At 30.9% G+C, this 24445-nt stretch overlaps 1 protein-coding gene across 5 annotated transcripts in view; it reads left to right on the top strand.

Annotated features, from left to right (window-relative positions):
* Window positions 1-24445, top strand: part of by (blistery) — a 759376-nt gene that overhangs the window by 661096 nt on the left and 73835 nt on the right. For all 5 annotated transcript variants that reach the window (XM_067046158.1, XM_067046159.1, XM_067046157.1 and 2 more), the window contains one exon: window positions 10519-10831. In XM_067046158.1, coding sequence (XP_066902259.1) covers window positions 10519-10831 — 313 coding nt within the window. The remainder of the gene's footprint in view (window positions 1-10518; window positions 10832-24445) is intronic.

Below are 24445 nucleotides of genomic sequence, written 5' to 3'. Positions count from 1 at the left end.
TAGGGTTGTTTAAGAATAAAGGAAAATATAAGAATAGAAAGAATTCAGTACAATTATAAATCATTAAATTACGTCGGCCCAAGTTCATAAATTCGAATTTTCTCAAATTTATTTTGTGTTAGAGCCACCACCTATGGAAATTTAAAGTAAATTGAACGAATTTACTTAAAATTGCCATTTTGTAACTTGAACTCAGATATGCACTTACTCCGACTTATCTTAAAACAAAGTTGAAATAACTGAAGGTTTCAAGGCAATTACATATACGTCACGTGATATGAACTGTTCTGTAGAATAGTTTTTAACTTTTAAAAACTTCTAAAATTTGTATTTAAAGTTTTGCTTATGCTATAATATTATTATTGGTAAATATAATATAACAAACTAACGCAATAAGTACCTTGGAATTTATCGATAAACAAAATAGTATTATGAACCATTTATTTATTTTTTTATTTTGGCGTTTCACATTTTTGCTCAAAAACATGCATTTATATTCATCTTTTTCAGTTTTCCCGTAACATTTTCTGACTCGATTAAAAACTTGGGCATGAACATCGGTTATGGCCAGAATTAGTTTTTGATTCATAAATAGATACATTTTTCTAATTTTTATCTGTATGCGTATTGGAATAAATGTTAGTATTATTTTTTTTATAGGTAAAAGTCTAGGGAAAAAGACACGATCTTAAAATTAGAGAAATGTACAAAATTCATTCATTGGTATATAAGGATTTTATTATTGAATGATAACATTTACCACTAGTACATTACCACTACTCTAAACACCTTATTAAAAAAAATTATTATTGCCACAATTATGATTTCTGTTAAAAATGAAAGATAACGAATGAATGAGACTCAATGAGGCATAAGTGAAGCAGTAAGGTGTTGAAAGTGGCATTCTTTAAATGTGATTCTTGTGTTAAGATTCTCATAACATAATCGTTATAGTTTTGACTACTTAGTTGACTGAATCAATATGATTTGCACACTTAAAGGTGTATCAATACAGGTTTTAAATATCCAATCCTTTTCTAATATAAACCCTTATTGCAGCATTACAAATATTTCCTTCTATCTTTTCCTCGTAATTTTATTATTTTTTTTTTTAAATTTAATTCATTGAATAAACACCACATCAAATAGTTTATAATTTATGTAGTCACTTCATTCTTCTTTCTTTTCTTCGTTTCGTCTATTTTTTATCTGCCTCGTTATGGCGGTAAAACAAAGCATAAATTTACAGCAATAATGAATTATTCAATAGCTCTAATGCGATGTGATTTCTCTCGAGGTCGCGCAGAAAAGCCTTCATATTTTTGCGGCCAATATACAACTTTCTATTTCTCATACAAAGATTTCTAATGTTAGGACATATTTTAAATAACAATATGGATATCATCATTTGATAAGAACATGCATTTCATGTGTTCCATGTGCAGTTAATGGGCTGAAGTCATTTATAAGGTACTTTGTATATGTTCAAATCCCACCAACGCGATTGAAATGTATTTCCATTCACAACGAATAGATTCTCGAGTTTGTCCTCTTAGCAAAAGAGAAAGCAAGATATCAATTTTTATTGTTTTAATAAAATTTAAAAAATGCTATTTCAAGGTCTCAGGAGCATTACAAAAATTTGAAAAGAGTGAGGAGTATAAATCGAATCATATATTTATGCCTTAAATAGAAAAACCATCATGTATACGTATACTAATTAGAATATGTATGCAGTTCTATAGGATAAGTAGTCAAAATATGTACAACAGTATTTTAAATTTTTTTTATTAATACCGGGTCATTATCTTGTTATGTAAATTATATTCATATTATTTATTTTTTATTTATTATATTATTTCATTATATAAAATATCTTATCCCTACAACTTTTGTTTTGACTTTCACGACTAGCTGTTCGGTTCTTAGAACAAAACACATTTATTAGCCCTGTTGTGGTTAATTTTTTTTTTTATATCAATTCTAGTTCAGTGGTTCCCAACCCATAGAGGCCTACTGACCGCGAAGCCGGAAATTGAACCATGTGCCGCTCACCTTCACTGCCGACCTGGGGCAAAGAGGAGTCCCTCTCGGAAATATTTTAAAAGTTAGGTCACTTAAAAATGCAATTTGAGTAAATTTTATTGTATGCTTTCCTTTCACCTGAGATACAAACATCAGAAATGATGATAGAATTATAGTTCTGACAATAAATCCTCGCAAATTTATCTGTCACTAGACCTGGACGGTCCAGCTATGATTAGCGAACCACCAATTGGCAATCACTGATGTATTTAAACTTTGTATTATTATAACTATTATTGTGTACTTACGTATATAAGTATTAAGAAAGATATAAATACTGTTGTAAGCTATTTTCAGAAAAAAATAAGCTTACTCAGAAAGGATCGCTTGGTTCTTGCAGCGTTTTTGTTTGTGTTTTGTATCGAGTGTTGTTATTTTTACGAAACCGCTTTTTCCCCAATTTGTTTTCCATAATCCGACTATTTCGATGAAATTTGTAGTGTATAATTTCTATCTGTGACCATTGATGATGCACATGCAGCGTACACTTAAACTCTCTTGCAAAACGTGGATTGTTTAATTCATACTCCCCCTTTCTCTGACCAGTCCTGATCCACATTCTATTTATTTATTAATATTTTCAAGCAAACTGATGGATCATCCACTGAATTTGCAGAGAACAGAACGTTTTGGAAGTAGAGATTCAAGGTCTCTGCTAAAAGAGAGTGGCTAGGTGATGAATAGTCTTCCCGCTCGACTTCTCTAACGACCTCCAATTTCTAGATCAATAACTCTATTATGAAAATAGGTTTAATTTTAGAGGAAGTATATGAGGTTAATGAAAAAACTATAGAACTGAACGATGTAATTCTTTAATGTATTTATGTACGAATTTATATGAAATTGCTAACGTAAATATAATCTCCATTTTTGTCAATTATTTAGAATTTAGTAAGCATTAGTTTCTTATGGAGTAATGTAGCTAGCTCTAAGACGAATTAGACGACCCGGAGTTAATGATGTGGCGAAATAGCTAACGGCTAATTTGCTGTTGAGATTCCGGTCTCGCCGAGTCTGATTTGTGAATGCGCGAATCCGTTAAATCCCTATATGGATTTACAGGATTTTTTCTTACATCTTATTTTTTTATGGAGACGTATCAGACCTGATAAAAACTTGATTATATAATTTCAGAAATATCAGAAACAGAACCAACTGTATTGAAATCAACTAATTTTGTACCAAAAATCTATATTATGATGAATTTTACAATCCTCATATTAAATGGACTGATGAACTTGCACAGAGAACTTGAGGTTTTCATCTTCTAATTATAATAACCTATATAGATCTATATAGCTGTGTTATCTATATCCTTTATTATATATAATCCTAAGAAGGTTTTATCTTATATTAACAAGCATCATTACTGGTTAATTATCATTAATTAAATTTATAATCTTTACACTTTCATGGGACTGGTTAATTTTGTTTAAATAAATAATTCAATTTTTATCCATTTTTGTCTCAATACATTTTATTTTCCTTATAAGTACGACGTTTCGGCCAATCCGGGCATCCTCAGGGACATCTACCATAAAACAGCTTTATTACATGTATGATCTTAACAATTCAAATTACTTAACATTATTATTTATAATTGATCTTACCTTAATACAATTTTGGAACTAAAATTATTTAAACACTCAACTTCATGCAGGCTACTCTGCCCAGGTCACAACAACAATTTCTATAAAACATTAAAAACATTAGGTAAACATATTCTTTTGTTAATAAGTATATTCTACGAAATTGTATTAAGGTAAGATAAATTATAAATAATAATGTTAAGTAATTTGAATTGTTAAGATCATACATGTAATAAAGCTATTTGATGTCCCTGAAGTTGCCCGGATTGGCCGAAACGTCGGATTTATAAGAAAAATAAAATGTAATGAGACAAAAATGGATAAAAATTGAATTATTTATTTAAACAAAATTAACCAGTCTCAAGAAAGTGTAAAGATTATAAATTTAATTAAAAATAATTAACCAGTAATGATGCTTGTTAATATAAGATAAAACCTTCTTAGGATTATATATAATGAATAATATAGATAAAAATTGAACTATTTATTTAAACATTATTAATTAATTTATCATTAAACTGGTATAGGAAAAAATCCTTATATTTTGTCCGTTTTTCATTGAAAAATGTCTAAACTGGTATAACCCAGCTTCAAATTCTTTAAATTTCGAACCGTAAAAAGGTTTTGTTTGAGAGAAAATAGCGATCGTAAAAAATTTTCAGTTTATTTATCAATATATAACCAGTAACTCCTTAGTCGACTGGGGTCTATCGTTAAATATTACTATTTACGACCACCTTCCCACAGCTTCTACTAACGGTCATCAGAGTATTGGAGACATGCTGCGGCTCAGATGAGCTAGACTTTGCTATTTAAGACCATGTTGACTGAAAATTGATTAATTTAACTTTTATCTTTACATTTTGTATAGAACTCAACGGATCACAATGCTTCATAAGGTTCAGAGACAGCGGATCATCCAATAATTTGTTTATCAATACCTAAGAATAGGCACCCAATATTTTTTAGGATGTTCTCTGGGGAATCATCACTGAAAAACCTTGGCATTTTCAAAGCATAATATAATTATCAACATTATACCACATAAAAAAACTAAAAAGTAAAGAACTGTCGTATTAGTGATAAAAGCACTTTGTTATTTGTTTTGTTTTTAACATTTTTTGAAATAACACATCAATAATTCAACTATATTACCTATGCTTAAAAAGATTTTTTTAAAATAATAATAAATTAATAATAACAAAAATATAAAATAATATGTATTACAATACAATGATATATGCGTATCTCAAATAAAAATAAGTAGATAAATAAGTTAAAAATATGTATGCAAATCGACTAAAATATTTATTTACAACACATGCATACCTATGCATACCTATACATAATATTTCCTTTCTAAATACAGTGTTATATTATCATTCTGTTGCGAATGACCGGCATGTAGTTGTACGGTTTGTATGGTGTACAGGAAAAAAAATGTGTGTTTACGAAATAATTGTTTATATAGGTAAAAAATATCGGCTGATGATTCTGAGCTCAACTTGCTACCTAAAGAATGTTCTGTTCTAGATTAAGCATTCCTCGGAAAGAGGAATTTGGAGAGAACGACACCTGATCTGTTCTTGCATAATGTTCCCCTATCCTTCTTCCAAGTTGTCCTTTCTGTCCTTCCTAATAAAGTCTTTTTCTTATCACCTACCAAATGAGCTCCACACTATTAGCCTAAAAGATAGAAAATAAAGCTCAAATTATTAACTTTAGAGTTGGATCGGTTTAAAGTAATTTGTTTTACTTTTTTTTTTTAATAAAAATATTTTAATGTTCAGTGTTAACTATGAAATATAAAAAAAATTTTCGACCGAAATAATTCTAAAGTTTATATTGAAAATATTTAAAATCTGAAAGTGTATGTTGTTCATCTAATCAATCTACACATTTTCAACAAATTTAGTAAGTGGAAAATATTTATAATAATGAAAAAACGTTTTTTTTTGAAAGTATGAATAGTTCGAACTGGATATGAAACTAATTTAAGCTGAAATTAATAATAGCTTATGGATCAGCGAAAGGAGCTATATTGTTTTACAGCAGTAAATAAAATTTAAAAATACTTTCTCCATCTTATTAATAAAGTAAAAAAGGTACAATAAAGGATGGGTACTATTCTGTAATCGTTATTAACACTAGTGTTTAATATAAACAAGGTTTGATTTTTCAAAATAATTTCTTAGCAGCATTCCAATTTTTGGTCCTAACACATGATTTATTCATCATAATATATAATATATAAAACCTTAGCTAGGGACAAGAGGAGGTGAGTTGGCACATATGCAAATAATTAAGTAGAGCACAGTTGGGCCCGGTCAGTACCGAGAAGGATGGCCCCCTTCTGTGGTTCGCCAAGTTCTCTTGTTCCCTACTCCAACTGTTTTATAGCTTGCGTTGGTTTCTTTTGTTGAAACTACTATCTAACTATAGTCTACTAAACATCTTTATAGTCTATTAAACATCTTTATTCAACAATTTCAATTTCGACCTGTATATGAAAAAGTATAATTATATACTTTTTTTACGTTTACTACTGTATAATTATACATTTTTTTCTCTTGCACAGTATCACAATCCAATAAATAATGCAATACTATATACTATATGCAAAGTTGTATCGGATGCTGTAAATCATGAAGAACGTGGAAATCCAAAAGAACGTGGAAATGGTTTTGGTTTTCTTAAAACGGAATGGCCTTTTGAATAGGATTTTTTTTTTTAAATACTTTTTATTTATTGATAGATATTACAACCTACCACACAGTTTTGGGCAATAGGTAATAGTGATGAATGATTTCATACATACTAAAATAAAATAAAATATATAAATAAATGAAAAAAAAAACTCTTAAAATATATATAAACAGAAGAATAAACAAAATGAACGTAATCAAACTATGTATATGAAAAATAAATAAATAAAATAACATAATGATAAAATAATATTAAACAAGATTTAAACCCGAAAGTTTGTTATACGGTAACTAAATAATTCTAAAATAAGTAATTATTTAAATTCATTTAGTAATTATTTAAAGAGCTTCAAATCTAGAAATAGATTAAAAGTGCGAAACATGGGCGTTGATGACAACCAGGTTTTACGGAGTAAAGCCCCGACCAACAACAATAACTATATTGAAAGTAGAGTTAACATTGAAACATGTAACATTTTTATTGCTTTAAGAGTATTTAAAAGAAATTAAGAACAACAAAATAAAATACAAAGAAAATCAAACGCTCTTAAAATTAGAAACACCATATAAATTAACTATTTAAACTATACATTTTAATCTATTTTTGTGTTATTTGCTTAAGCAGACTGCACAAGTTGCATATCTTCCTTAAAAAGAGTTGTAAAATAAAGTTATCGTGAGTAATAATTAGTTTACCTACTGTTTTATCAAATGGTAGTTTCTTCAATTTTGTTTTTAAGGATTTCTAACATTATTGTTAATAACTTTTACATAAAACTTTTATTTTTTTCCTCACCATGGCATTTACTTCTTCAATCAATTTAATTAATTCAATCGTAAGCATTCGAATTGGAATGACGAGTGGGTATCATGTTAAAAGAGCATATAAGTTGGTTTGAACCTCACATCAATTTCACTTCATTTTTAAAATAGCCCATTTTATTTTTTTAATATATTCCGATATTAATACGAAGGTTATTAGGATCCGATGACTTACTTATTTACAAAGAATGTTAGAGGATTGCCTACCAAGAAGGCTGTGTTTCAATTACTAGAAAGCATCTATACGATCACAAGGAAAATCAGGTCTGAGATATGTAAACGAAGAAGACATGCGACTGTTAGAAACGAGTGGACGAGTTCCGGAGCAAAATCATTACAGGGGATGTAGAGCCATTGTATGGATAGCTAGTGTCACTTGAGCTATCTGTAACTATGAAGAATAATGTTTAATAGTAAAATAATGAACAATCCACCATACGACCTATCTGGTCCGGTAGGTGAGTTGGAATTTTTTGAACTCTTGAAGTTGAAACCCTCAGTGGACGATCTACCCTGAGTTAGGGCACACGGAGATCTTCTGAAGCGTAAAAATAAATAATCTATCTACTGCAAAGATTATTAAATTTTTAGTTCTTAAACCTAAAAATAAAAATACCTCCTACAAGTAAGGAGTATACAAAAATAGAATTAAAAAAAAAAATATATATGCATATCGGAAATCTACATCTAGAACTAACAAAAAGTAAGAAAGATACCTATCTAAAAATATTTTACCAATAACGTGAATAATTCTTCACTTAAGCTTATTATTTACAGGTAATGTCCGAGACTACTTTCTTGTTCATAAATCTTATAGCAATTAATACAGATATGTGATACAATAAAAAAATGTTATTTCACCCCAGCGAGGGAAGAAGGAATGCAATCTCACAGCCCTTGATAACCCGTAATTTTCGAATTCTTGAGGTGTAATTACTGTGATGAAGCCAGGAATGCACATAATGCCATTTGTGGCAACAAGACATATAGCACTCAATCGAAGTAATACCATCATCAAAATAGTCTATCCTTGACAATAGATGTTTTATAGTCGACTTTTTAATATACCTTTCGGTCATAAAATGGCCTGTCATTTACTTAGGTCAACCGTAAAGTACCATTAAAACGTGAATTAGTCCAGGTTCCAAAAATTTCAAAATTACTGTTCAAACGAGATTACTCTTTACCAGAATACTGACGATTGATTACTTTCTAATTTTATTGTAATGAAAAAATTGGTTTTATTCAGTTACAGTAACTGGTATTGATTGGAATGAATATCGATGTATTGTTAACATTAATACCAGACAACACGATGGCCACTAATTGGTCTTACATTATTCATCGCACGATTGAGGAATAATGAGAGCTTTCCAATGGCAGATTCATCCAGCTATTGTTATGCTCTATCGTCGGGTGATGTTCTGTCAATTATAATAATTTCTCTTTCACTACTAAATACAGGTGTAGTAAGAATCATGACTTGGGTTTGTTATCTAATCATTGCTTCATTTTTATTGTATAATTTATTTCTGTATTTTATTAAACCTGAAACCAATAAAACAATGATTGAATACTACTTATCAAACGCATAATCTGAGGCTGAAACTAATAAAACAATGATTGATAGCGAATCATGAAACGCCTATAAGGAAATGAGTGTGATTTTGAGATTGATTTTGAAGACAAACTATTTCTTATAACGGTCAAAATTAAAATTTCCTATTCTGTACATAGCTTAACAAATTATGTGTTATTAAGTTGGTTAAATTTTATGAGTTTTCCTTAGTTGTAGAAACGGAAATACTATTGGAATAGAAATGCAATTATATTTTATAGCGAAATAAAAAACATGCTTTATTAGTAGTTTTTTAAAGAGTTCCAATAAATGAGCAAACATCAAATGAATAATTAGCATCTCTTCATCAAAAAATAAATTTGTTATGCCCCGATCGCTAAAATTGAATAAGTAAGTTTTTAAATTGCCCTAGAAGATGGCCTCATGTCCTTATATTGTCCCTACATCCTGTATCATATCATTGTCATTATGATCAGATTTACTGGTTGTATTTTTTTATACAGTTGTAAATATCAATAAATAAATAAATTTAAAAAAATAAAATTCTCTATCGTTTGTATGTCTTCATGAAGTGCCTAAGATTCTGCTGAAACGTATATAATTCATTTCCAAGTATGATATTTAATATGAGAGTATATGTCTAATCTTTTAATTGCTATTTAGAAACAATAAGACTTTTTAACTCATATTACTTCATTGACTGAGAGCGCCTCTCCGATTCGAAATTAGCGCCTATTATCGTTTTATTTTTAACAGGAGCTTTTGTCGTATTGATTCGACCTTCGGAAAAAATAAACCGTTTTTTTCTCTTATATCTTGGCAATTTAGTTTTGTTTTCTTCTTAAAGATACGTTTTAATTCTTGTTTAAAACAGTTAACATTTTTTTTTTTTCAAATTGGAGCATTCACTTCATAATTAAGTATGAACGCAACTATCACTTTTACATAGATTTTGTTTATTTTATATGTTTTAAAGACAAGGAAAGATGTCATTCCTGCTTTTTCAACATCAGCCGTCAATGATCTATCCCTAAAACTCCATAATCTACACACTTCTACTGGCATAGTGACACAGCATAATAAAAATAAATATAAGAGTTCTAACAAAATATCAATGTTGCAAAACTACTTTTTCATAAATTGATTGAATCATTATTTTTATATTATCATATAATTAACAATGAATCAACAACGCTTTATTTGGTCGTGCTTCCCAAATAAATTGGGTTGCTATAACTCACAGCGTACCTATCTATTCAAAATTGGACAATATAAACTACAATATATTAACTTTTTTAGTTTTTCTAATAATTATCATCAATACACTAAATCCAATACACGTAAAATAAATTTTTTCTTAACAAAAATTATTTTTCTTTTTTCCCCCTTTTTCGTATTTCCTTCCTGTATAAGTATATATTAGCTTTCCTCCTTTTTCCACAAAGCCAAATAACATAGACCAATTTAACAATTACATCCAATACATTAGTCCCCCTGTTTCACTCCTTCATACTTCTCCTTTTCAGTGATTCGCAACATCCTTTCGATCAATTGAGCAAATTTCCAAAAATCATCAATGGATAGCCGTTAAATAAATTTAATAAGAACTAATACATAAATTAAAAAAAAAAAAACAACATATAAATGAATATTAATTCGCTTTGGATAAATCTGTCATTTCATAAGTACGTTGTTTGCTTAAAAAATTACTTTTATTAACCTTACTTCTTTTTTACAGATGATGGTGGCGGAGTCCGACACACGTACGGTCCAGTGGACGGCTCCTTGTACGCGGTGGTAAGGAGCGAGCCCGCCTGCCCAGGGTCGATGGACTCTGGAATCTCCAGTTCGACGGTGAGGCTGGAGCAGCACCGGGAGCTAGACAAGCTGCTGTCGGACATGCTCCTCACCGTGCGGGACATCCCCGATCCGGACATCCCCTATCACGCGAGGCTTGACTCCAGGCCGTTCACTTACGGAGGGCTCGCTTCCCCCAGTCTCGTTAGGAAGGCCAGTCCTCAGCAGCAAGCGTCTCCAGACTTCCATGAAGGGTGAGCTTTTGCATTTTTATTTTGTCTCAACTAATACTCGTTTATTATATTTTGACTAACAAAGGCATAAGTGTAGTCTTAAATGTAGTTCCGAATATGTATTAATAAAGACCGTTAATCATACTTACATTATTAGATGTCACAAAATTGGGATTAGGCTTGGTTAAAATTGTAGGGCCTATCAATCTTGAACTGCCCTTGACTGAAAAAATAAGGAGTAAAAGGATTTATTAGTTTTCCTCACGGAAAATTTTAACAAGTGAAAAAAATGGAATTCTCTTACAAGGTAGAAACTACGAATAATTCTCTGTTATTACTCTTTCCTTCAACATTTACTTGAAAAACGCACTATCTAGGCATATTTGAAGTAATGTTTGAACATTATTTAATATCATTCCATATATATATGTTTTGGGGGGAAGAGATCAAGATTGATTTTGTATTAAAATTCTTAAGTTTAATTTGAAAAAAAAAAGAACCTCTCTATTATTTTCATTGCCAAGAGATATCAAATCTGATTAGGAACATAAAATGAAACTTTTTCCCGTAAAACGTGAGCCTTCCTCACGCTTGCCATAAAGATTGAAAGAAACGAGGATTGATGGGAGGGTCCGGAGGAATCTAAGGAATGGTTATAAATACTATCAACCACTGCGGGATTCTCCACAACACATTTCGAATACTCTCACACGCCATGAGCAACTACAATGATTTACAGCCGCTTGTGAAATATTAACTTTTTTTTCCAAGAAGTTCGCAAAGATGCTATTAAAGAATGAGAATTAATTACCTAATTATTCTCTCTTCTTTCTGCTTTCTTTTTGTCTTTTTATCCAGTTTTGATCATTTTTTTTCTAAGAAGAAGAATTTATTTCTTCTAACTGGGTTCTACTGAAAGAATTTCGTTATCATCTCACTATGAATGAATATATATATATATATATACTAACATAAAAAAAATTATATGCATAATGATAGACCCTCAAAATTGATTATATTTATCTTAATAATTTACGCTTCACTTTTAATCAATATTAAATCAGTTGAAGAACTACAGGCCAAAAAAAATTGTATTATTATCGAAAATTTACTGTTCATCGACAAAGTTGATAATTGCTTTTCAACCTGTCGAGAATGACGGTGTTATCAGCAAGAGCTGTCTAACGCCAGTGTGTTACTGAACGAGCTATGATCATGCAACGGGGCCCTCGCTATATCCAGTAGCTCATGTTGCCCTGCCTATCGTGAGTCCGTTACGTTCAGCTTTAAAGCCTTGCGATTCCATGGATCTACCTTCATACGTATTAATATCACTTCAGGGAAAAATGTAGGAAACTGTATATATATTATTATAGTATATACTCTAATATAATAAAAGTAATCCATCTTCCTTATTTTCAAGGTTAGCTTAGGAGGTAGGTAGTAGTAGTCCTAATGTCGTGATCGTGTCGGTAGATCCTATAACCAGGACTTTAGCCTGAACCTCAAGTATATATGCTATGAGGACATAAAAAGCGTCTCTAAAACCTTATTTTTAACTGATACCATGCCCACGGATTTCCCCATCTAGAGCAGTGCTACCCAACCTTTTCATTAGCTCGCCACGACATTACCCCTTTCCTTATAACCGATAAGTACTTTCGCAATAATTATTTTTATTTTGTATTGATGATAGCTTTTAAAAATTTTCTCTTCTTATGTAAATGGTGATAATCTTTATATAAATTTTAGATAATCTAGGGCTTTTATTTTATTCTTCAAATGGGAAAGATTAATAGCTAAAGTAGGTAAAGTACAATATTGTTTCATTATAATATAAATAAAAAGTTTTTCATGCCAGGCGGCTCGATACTATGACTACCTACAGCCCTTCCTCTCGCTCATCTTAAAAACTCGAATCCTCAAGGACGCACTCAACCCAATCCTCCCATCTATGTTTCGGTAGACCATTAGATTGCTTTAGTCAGATAAGCCTGGAATATCATTTTAGTGATTCGTTCGTTTCCTATCTTCACAATTTTACTCGTCCTCTTCATTTTCCTCTATGCTGCAACTAAAATTAAATTAACCAGTTGGATTTCACGCAATTTCTCGCTGATTATCGACATTCGAAACGACTTTCGGTCCAAAAATGTTATATAGCAGTTTTGTTGTGGTACTGTCCGTTTCTTAATTCCAACGGCCTCGTTTCGCACCTGTAAAAACTAGAAGAAATTATATATCTATATCAGTAACTGGGGTGAGTCAGTATATATTAATTCTTCTTTACAGATTGTTTATTTCTTTATCATATGCACCACCTGCCCTTTTCCCAATCGTACGGATAAATTAACAATAATTTTAAGTTTTGTTTGTGGGTTTTCTTTATAGTTTCCTTGTTATTTAATCTATACAAGTATATTTTGTCAATAGTTACAATTTTACAATGATCTACATGTAAATATGTCTTATTATAATGTTCCATTATCACACATCTTGGACTACTTCTTTTAAATCTATAACGAGGAAGTAGCTATAAAATGACTAATGTATTGAGAGATAAAAAAATCCCATTGGTGAATAAAATTATATAGTAGGGAGGGAAATGTTATTATTATTGAAGTTGTTATTATTATTAGACTCAATACTTGTTAATGGATTGCTTTTTATTGACCAGCATTGTCATTATTAGTAATTGCTTTTAATGAAGTAGTTTAGCTAATATATTCATATATTACTTCTAATGTTTTCAGAAAGCTACTAAACGGCCTTGTTCGATAGACCTCTTGATGTATGAGACAAACGTTTTCATAATATTCTTTTTAAAAAAATGCAAATTTAAACCAGATAATCAGGGTGTAGGGAAGTTATACTTATCCATCTCTAGCACTTTTCTGCTTATCTAAAATTAAAATTTTCGACATACATGTAACAGTTAATTTTGCATATCTTGATAAGGGCTACACCAAATTATCGACATTTTAAATAACCACCCACTTTTAAGCGGTTTCGATATCCATCTGCTGGGAATAGTGGGAGTCCTCCACCTACTTGTAGAAAACAAGCTATTGGGTTCGCCCACGTACTGTAAGAAAACGCTACACACTCTCCCATGTTCTTGCCTTAAAATCGCTAATATATTCTGATAGTTGTTAGAAAGCAATTTTTACTAGAGGGGTTTTTAAATCGCCCATTATCGGCATCGATTTATCTTACAAACATATCTTATCGAATATAATATAAAAGTTGGTATTAAAATTTATCTTAAAGCACTTGTTGAAGTTTATTTGCGACTGACTCAAAATGAAAGACAATTACTCAGCTACTCTACCTACCGTGAAGACACCTGTACACTTGAATCCTCTTAATGACATTCGTAACGTGTTACTTTAATAGACAATGATTAACCAACAATCATATATACCAAATGCAAAATATAATATTTTATTTTTAATGTAACTTGTTAACCTTTCTTAACTCAATATTCAAGTCATTGAAAATTCGAAGGGAAGTAGCTCTTTTTAACCTCACATCCTGATCATCGGGGGATCTGTGAAGAAAAGATACCTGTTTTCAATGAACCTATGATTTCTGAACCCCATCCTTCTCCTAGTGATCATTAAGTTCTCTTTTAGGCAAGTCTTTTAATGAACTCGGGTTTCACAATTGTTACTCACTAACAATATACTATTAATTAATAATACTATATGTAATCTAGAATCATCAAAAAAGTGTGACTAAGGTATTATTCCTGTAATATTTATATATTTCTTATTGAGAGGTATAAGAAAAATATATATTTTTTAAATGAACAAACTAAAACGAATAAATAATAACGATTTACAATAAGTAGCTGTTTTTTTTTATCATTTTTCTTTAATGACTGAATTGAATTTGTCGAAAAGTGGGATAATTATTAATAGATTTAGTTATTTAATAATTTAGTTGATAAATAAATAACAAGTTAATTTCAAATTAAAAAGTAAACGTAGAGAGTCAAATATATTATATTTCAACATAACGTTTGTTTGTAGCAATGAAGTTTCAGGCTAAGTTGGGGCTAAAGCAGTGTTGAAACCTAAGTTTGTTTTAGCTCAAGTTCTTCCCTCTTCTTATTGTTGCCTGTGCTCTATTGAAACTTCATATTTTACCTTCAAGTAATAACAATACAATATTATTTATTATTATTATTATTATTTGAAAATGATTTATTTAGTGATACTAAATCGTAGGAAGATAATCCCGGTGGCGGTCAATAAAGGTATCAAAATAGTAAAAGAAAACGATTTATTGTTAACAAACGTTTCGCCCCACTTTGCAGGGCTTCATCAGGACTGAATGAAAAAACAAGATACAAACATTATAGAATTGACAAAACATTAAAATAAAAAACATTTAAAAAAAATTGTTATGTTTATAAACTATATATAAAAAAAAAGTCTTCTAAGGAAGTATACATTTAGGTGGACAAGAAACTAGTTACTAATACATACAACCTGAATGTAGAATGGGGAATATTAAGAAAAATAATAAAAATAACCAATAAAAATAGGGGGAGCTGTCTGATTGAAGATGAAATGACAGAATGAGGGGAGAAAGGAAGGGAAAGTCAGGTAGAAAATTTCCCCACATCCTCAGTTAACCTTTAGGAAGTGTATGACAGGTAGTCCACCCTGTTTATTGGGTTTTTATATTAGTTTTCTTAATATCTCTCATTTTATATATCACTATACCTCACCAATGCCATACATATTTACTTCACCTATCCGTTTTATCTTTTACACCTACCTCTTTGCCATATTTATAACTATTGCTAACGAGTATTCTTTTACAGTTTATTAGTCTAGATCTGTATTTAGAACTTTATCACACCTGGTTGTATGTATTAGTACCTAGTTTCTTGTCCACCTAAATGTATACTTCCTTATAAAACTATTTTTTTTATATATACTTTATAAACATAACAATTTTTTTCAAATGTTTTTATTTTAATGTTTTGTCAATTCTATAATGTCTGTATCTTGTTTTTTTCATTTCAGTTCAGCCCTTTTGAAGCCCTGCGAAGTGGGGCGAAACTTGGTTAACAATAAATAGTATTCTTTTACTATTTTGATTTCAGAATCACATTTATACTTTATGCATCAATCAATACCCACCTATGGAGCTACTTAACAAGAGGAAGTTATTGTGTAATGTAATCCTCCAGGCAGATCGGAAAAGTACTCCCTCGCAGTAATTTGACTGGAATTGCTATTACCGCTAGACGGGCCTTCAGTGCAGATATTCGGCCTCCGCGAGTGACAGCTTTCTAATTAGCCACAGCAATAATTATAGAGATTAGAGATAGTGGGTGTACTCTGCTTCTGTAGCCGCCCTCATTCCTCTCCTGCTAAACCCACGGTATCTCAGCTGCAGTCAAACAGTCTTTTATCCTTTTTTGTTTACACTTTGCAAAGTTGAAGTCATTAATAAAATATAAAGTATAATGCAAAATATCGAACGAACAACACAATATGTTATACCTTAATGTATAAATTACATCATTATTATCCCAATAGGCCCTTATGTAAAGATGGTAACGGTTAGTGAAACTACTGAAACGATTATCGTTTTCTCACTTAAAAAAGAGTACAGAAACTTTTGAAAGCACTTAACAAAATAGTGAACACTAACAGCTCAAAAAATTTGTAACAGGATGCTTTATTAGTGTCAAAATGGCCAAGATAGGTCACTACTAATAATATAACTATCGATCATGAGAGTGGAGTGTGGGGCCACATGGATCGTGAGGCCCTGTGCTACTTGAAATATTACGCCATTTGTTCCTCTCGTTTTCCTTCGGGAGGGTGCTGATAAAACTCGAAATCTTAAACTTCTCAGACGAGACGAGAGTTTTTGATGACTTTTGTAAAATTTAATTTTCTTATTACCTATTTAGTTACACCTCCATTATTTCATATTTGGTTCAACTTCATTTCGTACTGTTTTCATCCAACGTCATCTTGTACCCTCTGGCCTCACCGATTTACCAATGGTTGAGAGGACAGAGCTGGCAAATACTCTAAAAGAGCAGATGAGTCATCATATAGGTTACCAGCCTACTCTAGGTTACCAACCTACCGCGTGAAGGTTTATATGCATTCCATAGGTCCGCCATGAAATAGAGTTCAATTCGTTTAGACCTGACTCGAACTGACGTTGCTCCTGACTTGAGCTTGCTAATGTGACGCGTTGACACTATCAGCTACTACGGCCTCAACCGCATTTGTTAAATTCATTTAGTTTGGCTGGGAATAAATTTACAGAACTATATAAAAGAAATGTGAACTTGCGTAGTGGTACAATCTTTGAGGACAAGTTTGGATACATATTTTTGTTAGCACATCTTAGTTACTACGGCACAAGATCTGTCCTGAAAATATATCTAATTGTGCTAAAGATTCTATGATGCCTTGTAATAGTATACAAAGAGAATACAGTAAAACAATGCTCATTTTTATTGGCAATGCATTCACGTTATAAACAAATCATTGCATACTATAGAGCATATTACCTCATGTTTTCTATTTCTATTCATTGATATTTACAACTGTATTACATAAAAATACATTTAGTGAATATGATATTAGTGTTACTAAGTTATGATACCTTGAATATGATAAATCATGAGTTATGACCCACTCACACGGGTAGCTAGTGAGCCAAAGGCTAAGGCAATGGATTACTAGTGCCAAGGACGCAGGTTCGAATCCGGCTATGACAGTTAATTATTATCTGTTACCTGGAGCCGTTGAGTCAGTCCTGTGGGTTCAGGAGCCCTCTGGGATCCACCCAGCCTCATGAAGTGGGTACCCTTAATTAGGTAAAAATCTGGCGGTGGAGCGTGATTCTGATCAAATCACCTCTTTGTACAACCTTTAGTCTAGTAACAGTTCTTCCTAACAAAGTACTACCCCATGACCCTTCCTGGGTTGTTAGTGGTACAGATTTAATTTAAGTTATGATACAGACTTGTGAAAAAAAAAACCGTTGGTAGTTCTCCAATTCTCATGTTACATTCTTCGATTTCTTCTAATATCCTTCTCAGGCTGTTTTGAAGACCCTTTTTATAAATCTTAGTTACACATTTCTCCTTCAACAAAAAAAAAAATGCGTGGTAATGCATATTAATGCTCTCTTAATTTAGCTACATATACATCCCTCTATAGTAGAAGTGTTGACTCATTGAATGTACCCACTTTGACATTAGTTCTTCATTGTTGGAGGTGATTCCGTAATTATATGGGTGTGGCGATGAACAAAGCCTTAACATAATTTATTCAACAGGTGTAATTACCGGCATTGTATCCATTTAATTCAATCTGTTAATCGTAAATTGAATTACCTAGTAATGACGGTAAAGTGCTTAGGACGCATTTACCTGTTCACCCGAAGAACGGAAGTAATTAACGTCCTGAATAATACTTTAAATATGAAATGATTAATCAAATAAAGGATATATAAAAAAAAACCGATCTATATAGAAGCTATAAAATGAAGATATAGCAAAAAAAAATAAATAAAAGATACGACCTTGGGCCGAAGAATATTTTTAACAGCTCCGTAATTGGTTTCAGTGGTAGGAGGTCCTTTATAAGTGCTGCCAACACAAACCTTGTCATGGAAGACAACTGGCCAGTCTGGCCACGCCATCCTGTGTCCGTTCTAAAATAATTTCGACTGTATTCGTTGCTTTTTTTGTATCATATTTATTTTTAAATATTCTAAAATATCAGTCGTTTACACGGTCCGGCTTCTTTCCCGCACCGATTCAAGCGTAACTAATAAAAAACAGTCTGTGGATTTTTTTGTAACTATTTATAATAATTTTTTTTCTTTTTATAAATGATGATTCATTACACTACTAACTCATATATCTAACGGAGGAAATTACAATGAATATGTGTTGTTTTATTTCTCTATCAAATCACCGGAAAGTTGAAATTTATTAAAGAAATCCAAAATTGCTTTAATTAAATAGATTTAAAAATTTACTACTTAATAGTTGATTTTAGATGGATCGGTTTATGAGTTCTTAGGCCGAAAGCCACAATTTGGTCCTCCGGGCCGGATCAAATGTATGTCATAGATCCTAAATATGTGTTTTATTTATGTTGCTTATCTGGTTCATACTTCATGAGTAATCCTTTAGGTTACTGGTTTCTGATAATCTATTCTAACAATAATGGACTGTTTGGAATTTATCCCATGTGTCCACCAATAAAAGTTAACGCGATTGACTCAAGTCAGTATATTTTATATAGCTCCGCAGGCAGTATATTTTATTTTTGCTTGAAATCAAAGGTTAGTTAATTAAAGGTTAGCTGTTACTGCTTCAGAAACAGGCCTCCTTAATTATATTAATTCATTTTAAAAACAATCTTTGGAGTTAGCGTGAAACATTTTCTAGTTAAGAAAATGTTTTAAAGCATCAATTAATTTTAAAAATTCTGATTCTGCCAATTAAAATTTCGTTTCATGTTGAAAAGACTACAATCTGTAGCCTAATTTGCGTATATAGATATGATTTCTTTTTATTTTAACGTCAAAAGAGGAGGTATAAAAAAGCAAAGATAGAACCTTGAAGAGTCATTAAGGGCAAAGTTGATCATCTGTTAATTGACATCATGATTATATTTCATTATATCTTGTCTTAATTACAGGTCAATCTTGTCTAACAAATGTTCCCAGGCATTGCACTCTTCGTCTTTTTAACACATTAACCACAATCATTTTGCACCACCAGTAGTAGATAGCATTGCATTGACTTCAAATGTAAAATGGACTTAACAAACCTGTTATGATTATAAAAAATGGTTTATAACTACTATTGAATAGTTAAAACTGTAGTATGTATAACTAGTGAATTATTCGTTCGATTTCAAAGTAGTATTAGTTCGAATCCGAGCTGAGTAAGATAACTTTTGTTTCTTGGTCGACCCACGAAATAAATCGCGACGTTCTCATTTGGTCTAAGGTTGGTAATCTGTTAACGTAAAACATGTGTTTAGTACCTAAGGGCATTAAATCCGATAAAAAACAATTATAGATCACCGCTTTCATTGCATATTTTTTTTATCATTGAAATTGTTTTCCAATTCGGTATGAAGGTACAGCTCACGATCACGAAATGATTCCAAGATTTTGGGTGAACGACTCGTGATACAGGGGAAAAGAAATGTTGCTCCTATGACTAAAAAAAATATTTTTTTAGTGAATCGAGATTTTCATTTATTTTATTCATGGGTCCTTTTCTTATCTTTATAATTGAGTGGATTAGAAGTCATATAGTTTATGTAAAACTTTTGTGAATCAGATTTATTTGTTGCTATCTATCTTTTTCTGGACCAAAATTACGCTCCTGTTTGACAAAATTGTGAAATTATCTATAATTATTGATAAGTTTACAACTATGTCTATACTACTACAATTGTCAAATTGTACAGTTTTTATATATTGTTAAATCTACCACTTCGCCTCCAACCTACCCAATTTTCTTCGTACTCAAAGCGCATTTAGCGATAAAATGCATTTTAAGATGTCCATTGATTATAATTAATATATATAATATGAAAATCATTTACCGAAACATTGTTGTTGAAGGGCTCACTTTTGTCTTCAGATTATATTACACTCTAAAACTTATTCCTGCTATTAAAAAGTGATAATTAAAGTTTACATACGCCTACTATTGATACATAAGTTATCGAGTCAGAGCTCAGTTCTTCTTGCTGAATCAATGAATCATGAATCATTCTGATTTAGTACTTGAAAAGAGCTATTTTATCAATCTCTATATCCTATTCTGTTAATTGATAATTAATCTAATATTTAAGTGAAAAATTGACATTTCTTCCTCGAATAAAAATCCTTCCACAACAGGAAGTTTTGTGGACTCATTATAAAGAAAATATTTTTACAAAGTTTCATTAAATACAGTTTATATTTTATCGTACTATTAATAATGGAATTAAAACGCTACTGATATTGTAATTTTATTGTTTTCAGTTTTGAATTTAATTGTTTTTGAATTTCACCACATTTTACTACCTCAACAAAATCTTTCATATCAACTTCATTTGCTTTGAACTATACACCGACAGACGGACAAACAGCAGCAAGCCGCTGACTCAGCAATTTTTCAGGATAATATGGAGGCTGGGGTATTGGCCGAGGTATAATCCGACCAAATATGGCCCTGCCTCAAGGTCATTCAAGGTCACACCCCCTCCACCTCCTTCGCGGCTGCATACCTGCTTCTCTCTCTGTCTACATTGTCCTGTCAAGGTCAACTCCATATGCACTTTTTTTTTGTTTTGTTTTCATTTTTATTGTGCACTCAATCATCAATTTTTTTTTTGCTGATTTGAAGCATTAGAGCACACAGTGTCATTTTGCGCTAACGAAGCTTGTCAAACCGCCCCTTGGCAAATAAAAACACATGTACTCTTCTAAAACCCGATCTATTCATGAAACACTTTATATCTTTGTTTGAGGATTGATCTCTAATGTCTAGTATTAGACATTATATTATATACTTAAGACATTATAACATACATAAGTTGGCAGTAAAAATAGTTAGTTCTCAATGTAGGTATTTTCTGATTTATAAGAATGTGCTCCGCTAAAACCTTCTTGTATTTCTTTTGAACCAGTTCTTACTTATTCGCCCAACTAAAATCTCCGTAGAAATACAAAAGGTTTTTTATCCGTTTATTCTATTAACCAATTGTTTGTTATCTACTTCTATGAATCCAAAACTATTTGTTTTTATAGTATAAAAACCTAATGTATAAATATTTTTCAAATGATTGCTTAGATCAGTGGTTTCCGACCTTTATTTGGTGGTGGAACCCTCTTGGTATCCATAGTCATTCAATATTTGGACTCGCCCTGCAAATTGAGGCGACTAATAAATAAATCGGTTACTAATAAATAGTTCTTCTGCTACTTTCGTATTTTTTTCACCGCCACCCGGACCATCTTCCTACAATCATCACATACGGTCATCTAATTACCTTCCAATTTAAATATTTTATGTACATATAATTAATTTGATGAAATTCCTACTGGACCATTTTTACCCTAATAACCCAACGTTTGTATAATTTTAGTTGAAAATGGGTGAAACGATTTTGAAATAAAGTAGAACTAACGGAATAATCAAGAATAAAAATTAAAATGTAACTAATTGAAACTCTTAGAAAATGCGAAATCCAGTAAAATAACTGACTGTGACTGATATTAAAAGCATCAAATTCTTTTGTACACTTACTCGAAATTTTGTATGTAAGATTTCTTATTTTTTAAAATTGGTCTAATAAATTCAACTTGATAATATATTTATATTAATGTATCCCAGGTATAATTATAAGGTTTTGTATTTCATTTTATTTTTTACCAAAACTAATTTGTTTTTTATACTTTTTATTAGATGAAATAAGGCATGACATTTTGTACTCAGTTTTATGGTTGTACGGTTTTAACAGTTTTATTTTACTAAGCGGTTTATTTTATTAAGTTTTTTTTTATTTAATAATTTATTTATTATTATTTACAACTGTATACATATATACACATCAAGTAAATTTGCTGTAAGTGATATTATGACATGATACAAACATGTGGAGAATCTACCCATTGATAGAACTCCAAAAACATTTCTAAAGGAGAAGATCCCGAGGCCATCTTCTTTTAGACGCCTAGGAGAATTATTAGGTAGTGAAGGAGAAGCCAGGTTAGAAACGAGTTGGTTTGAGTGGTTGGGAAGTTTATTATGGAAGGATTGGTATCTGGTTCTGGCCAAATCGGCAACATTTGGGACATTTTATTAAGTTAGATTATTATTAATCGGACCTAATATAGTGAAAATAGAGCTGAAACGTTTACCTTCCTCAATCTTGTCGAGCTCTCTGGATCTCTATTATTATTAGCTTAATGTTTAATACCTACGTTTAAAAAAAAATCCTAGTCACTTTAAACGATTAAACTATAAGGATTATTTTATTGGTCATATATCGATTCTTAAGATATTTAGGAGATTTGATTGTTCAACAAAGTCATTTTACCGCCTATCTCCCCCTTTCATGATTAAATTTAATATTGGAGTTTGTTATATTTTATTTAATCCACTTTAATCAGTTCTTCTGCTTAAAATGTGATATCTCGTTTCCGTTGGTTGGATGGATAAGATGGGTTCCACAGTAAAATGATTGAAAATACGTTTTCCCTTGATTAAGCAAAATGAGTGGGTGGTTTTTTGATAAAATTGATATAGGATCGTCTACATACTAACCCGCACAATCCTAAACATTTCATCATGGTCATATCAGACGTAGTAGGAGGTTTGTAGGGTAACTAATAATGCAGTTATCTAATATTACTAATCAAATAATATTAAATTTCATAAATTAAAATATTACTAATAAAATAATATGAAATTTAAAAATAAAATAATTGTTTACACTATTAGCAGTTGATAGGCGGCAGAATACCGTAAGCAACAAATTACATTCAGAGTTTATAAAATTTATTTACAATTATTTATTAAATTTAATTTGTGTACTTTCTTCACTATTCACGCAAAACTCGTCAAAAACTAGTAAAAAAAATTGTTTTGATTTTCGGGAAATTGATGGCTTTAGTAATTTCAGTTCTTTTTTATTATTACTATTATTGGTTTTCAACAACATGACTTTTCCCTCTTATTTCCTTCTATAAATAAATTAGATGATTGGTGAGCTCATGTGGGAATCCCTTCTTTTTAAGTTTGTTTTCTCTCCGGCGAAGAGAGGAAATTCCTTTTCCCACGGCGCCTGTCCCACTAAACCACATTTTTGTATAAGACATTTATTAGTATTTCGTTTTAGGCTTGTATATCATGCTCATTTTTTTTATAGTTATTTGAAATAATAACCTTGCGCACGACTCAACCGTTCTCCTCAATCATCCTCGACAACATGAAACATCGCCCAACTGAATTCCGCATCTTATGCACACTTCAGGAATGACTTAATGTATATTACACCGCAGAATTATCTAACCATTTGATTTTTAATATTATAACTATAAAATAAATCCAAATGTCTCCTTGTTTGATATAAAAAATGTTATTTGTAAAAAATATTGTCTGGCAAACAACATAAGACTGATGAGTACAACGTGAAAATATTTTTTACTCTACAACTCGATTCTGGAATACCAGAAATTTCAAAAATAAAATAGTTTTGCTCAAAATACCCAAATAAAATTGTACACTATTACCGTTGGATTGGCGGCAGAATTTCGTAAGCAACATATTACGTTCAGAGTTTGTAAAATTTATTTACAACTATTTTGCTATTTTATGTACTTTCCGCACCATTCACGCAAAACTCGTCAAAAATTGTTTAGATTTTCGAGCAATTTAGCGCTTCGGATCAAAGAAGTGCTGGATATGAATCATCTTAAAATCTGATTTAATATTACAATCTATAGAAAAAAATCCGTCCCGTTTTAAATTCCGGAGTTATTCTTATTTATTTATATTTTTTTCATAACATTCCTCAGGCTGTAGTTTCTGTAGAAAAAAAAACATATCCGATGTGTTTATATATA

This window comes from Halyomorpha halys, unplaced genomic scaffold (genome assembly GCF_000696795.3).
Source record: "Halyomorpha halys isolate HHAL.00 unplaced genomic scaffold, Hhal_1.1 Scaffold215.1, whole genome shotgun sequence".
Classification (NCBI taxonomy): domain Eukaryota; kingdom Metazoa; phylum Arthropoda; class Insecta; order Hemiptera; family Pentatomidae; genus Halyomorpha; species Halyomorpha halys.
The sequence above is the reverse complement of the archived record's forward strand: the minus strand, read 5'-3'. Positions and strand labels throughout refer to the sequence as shown.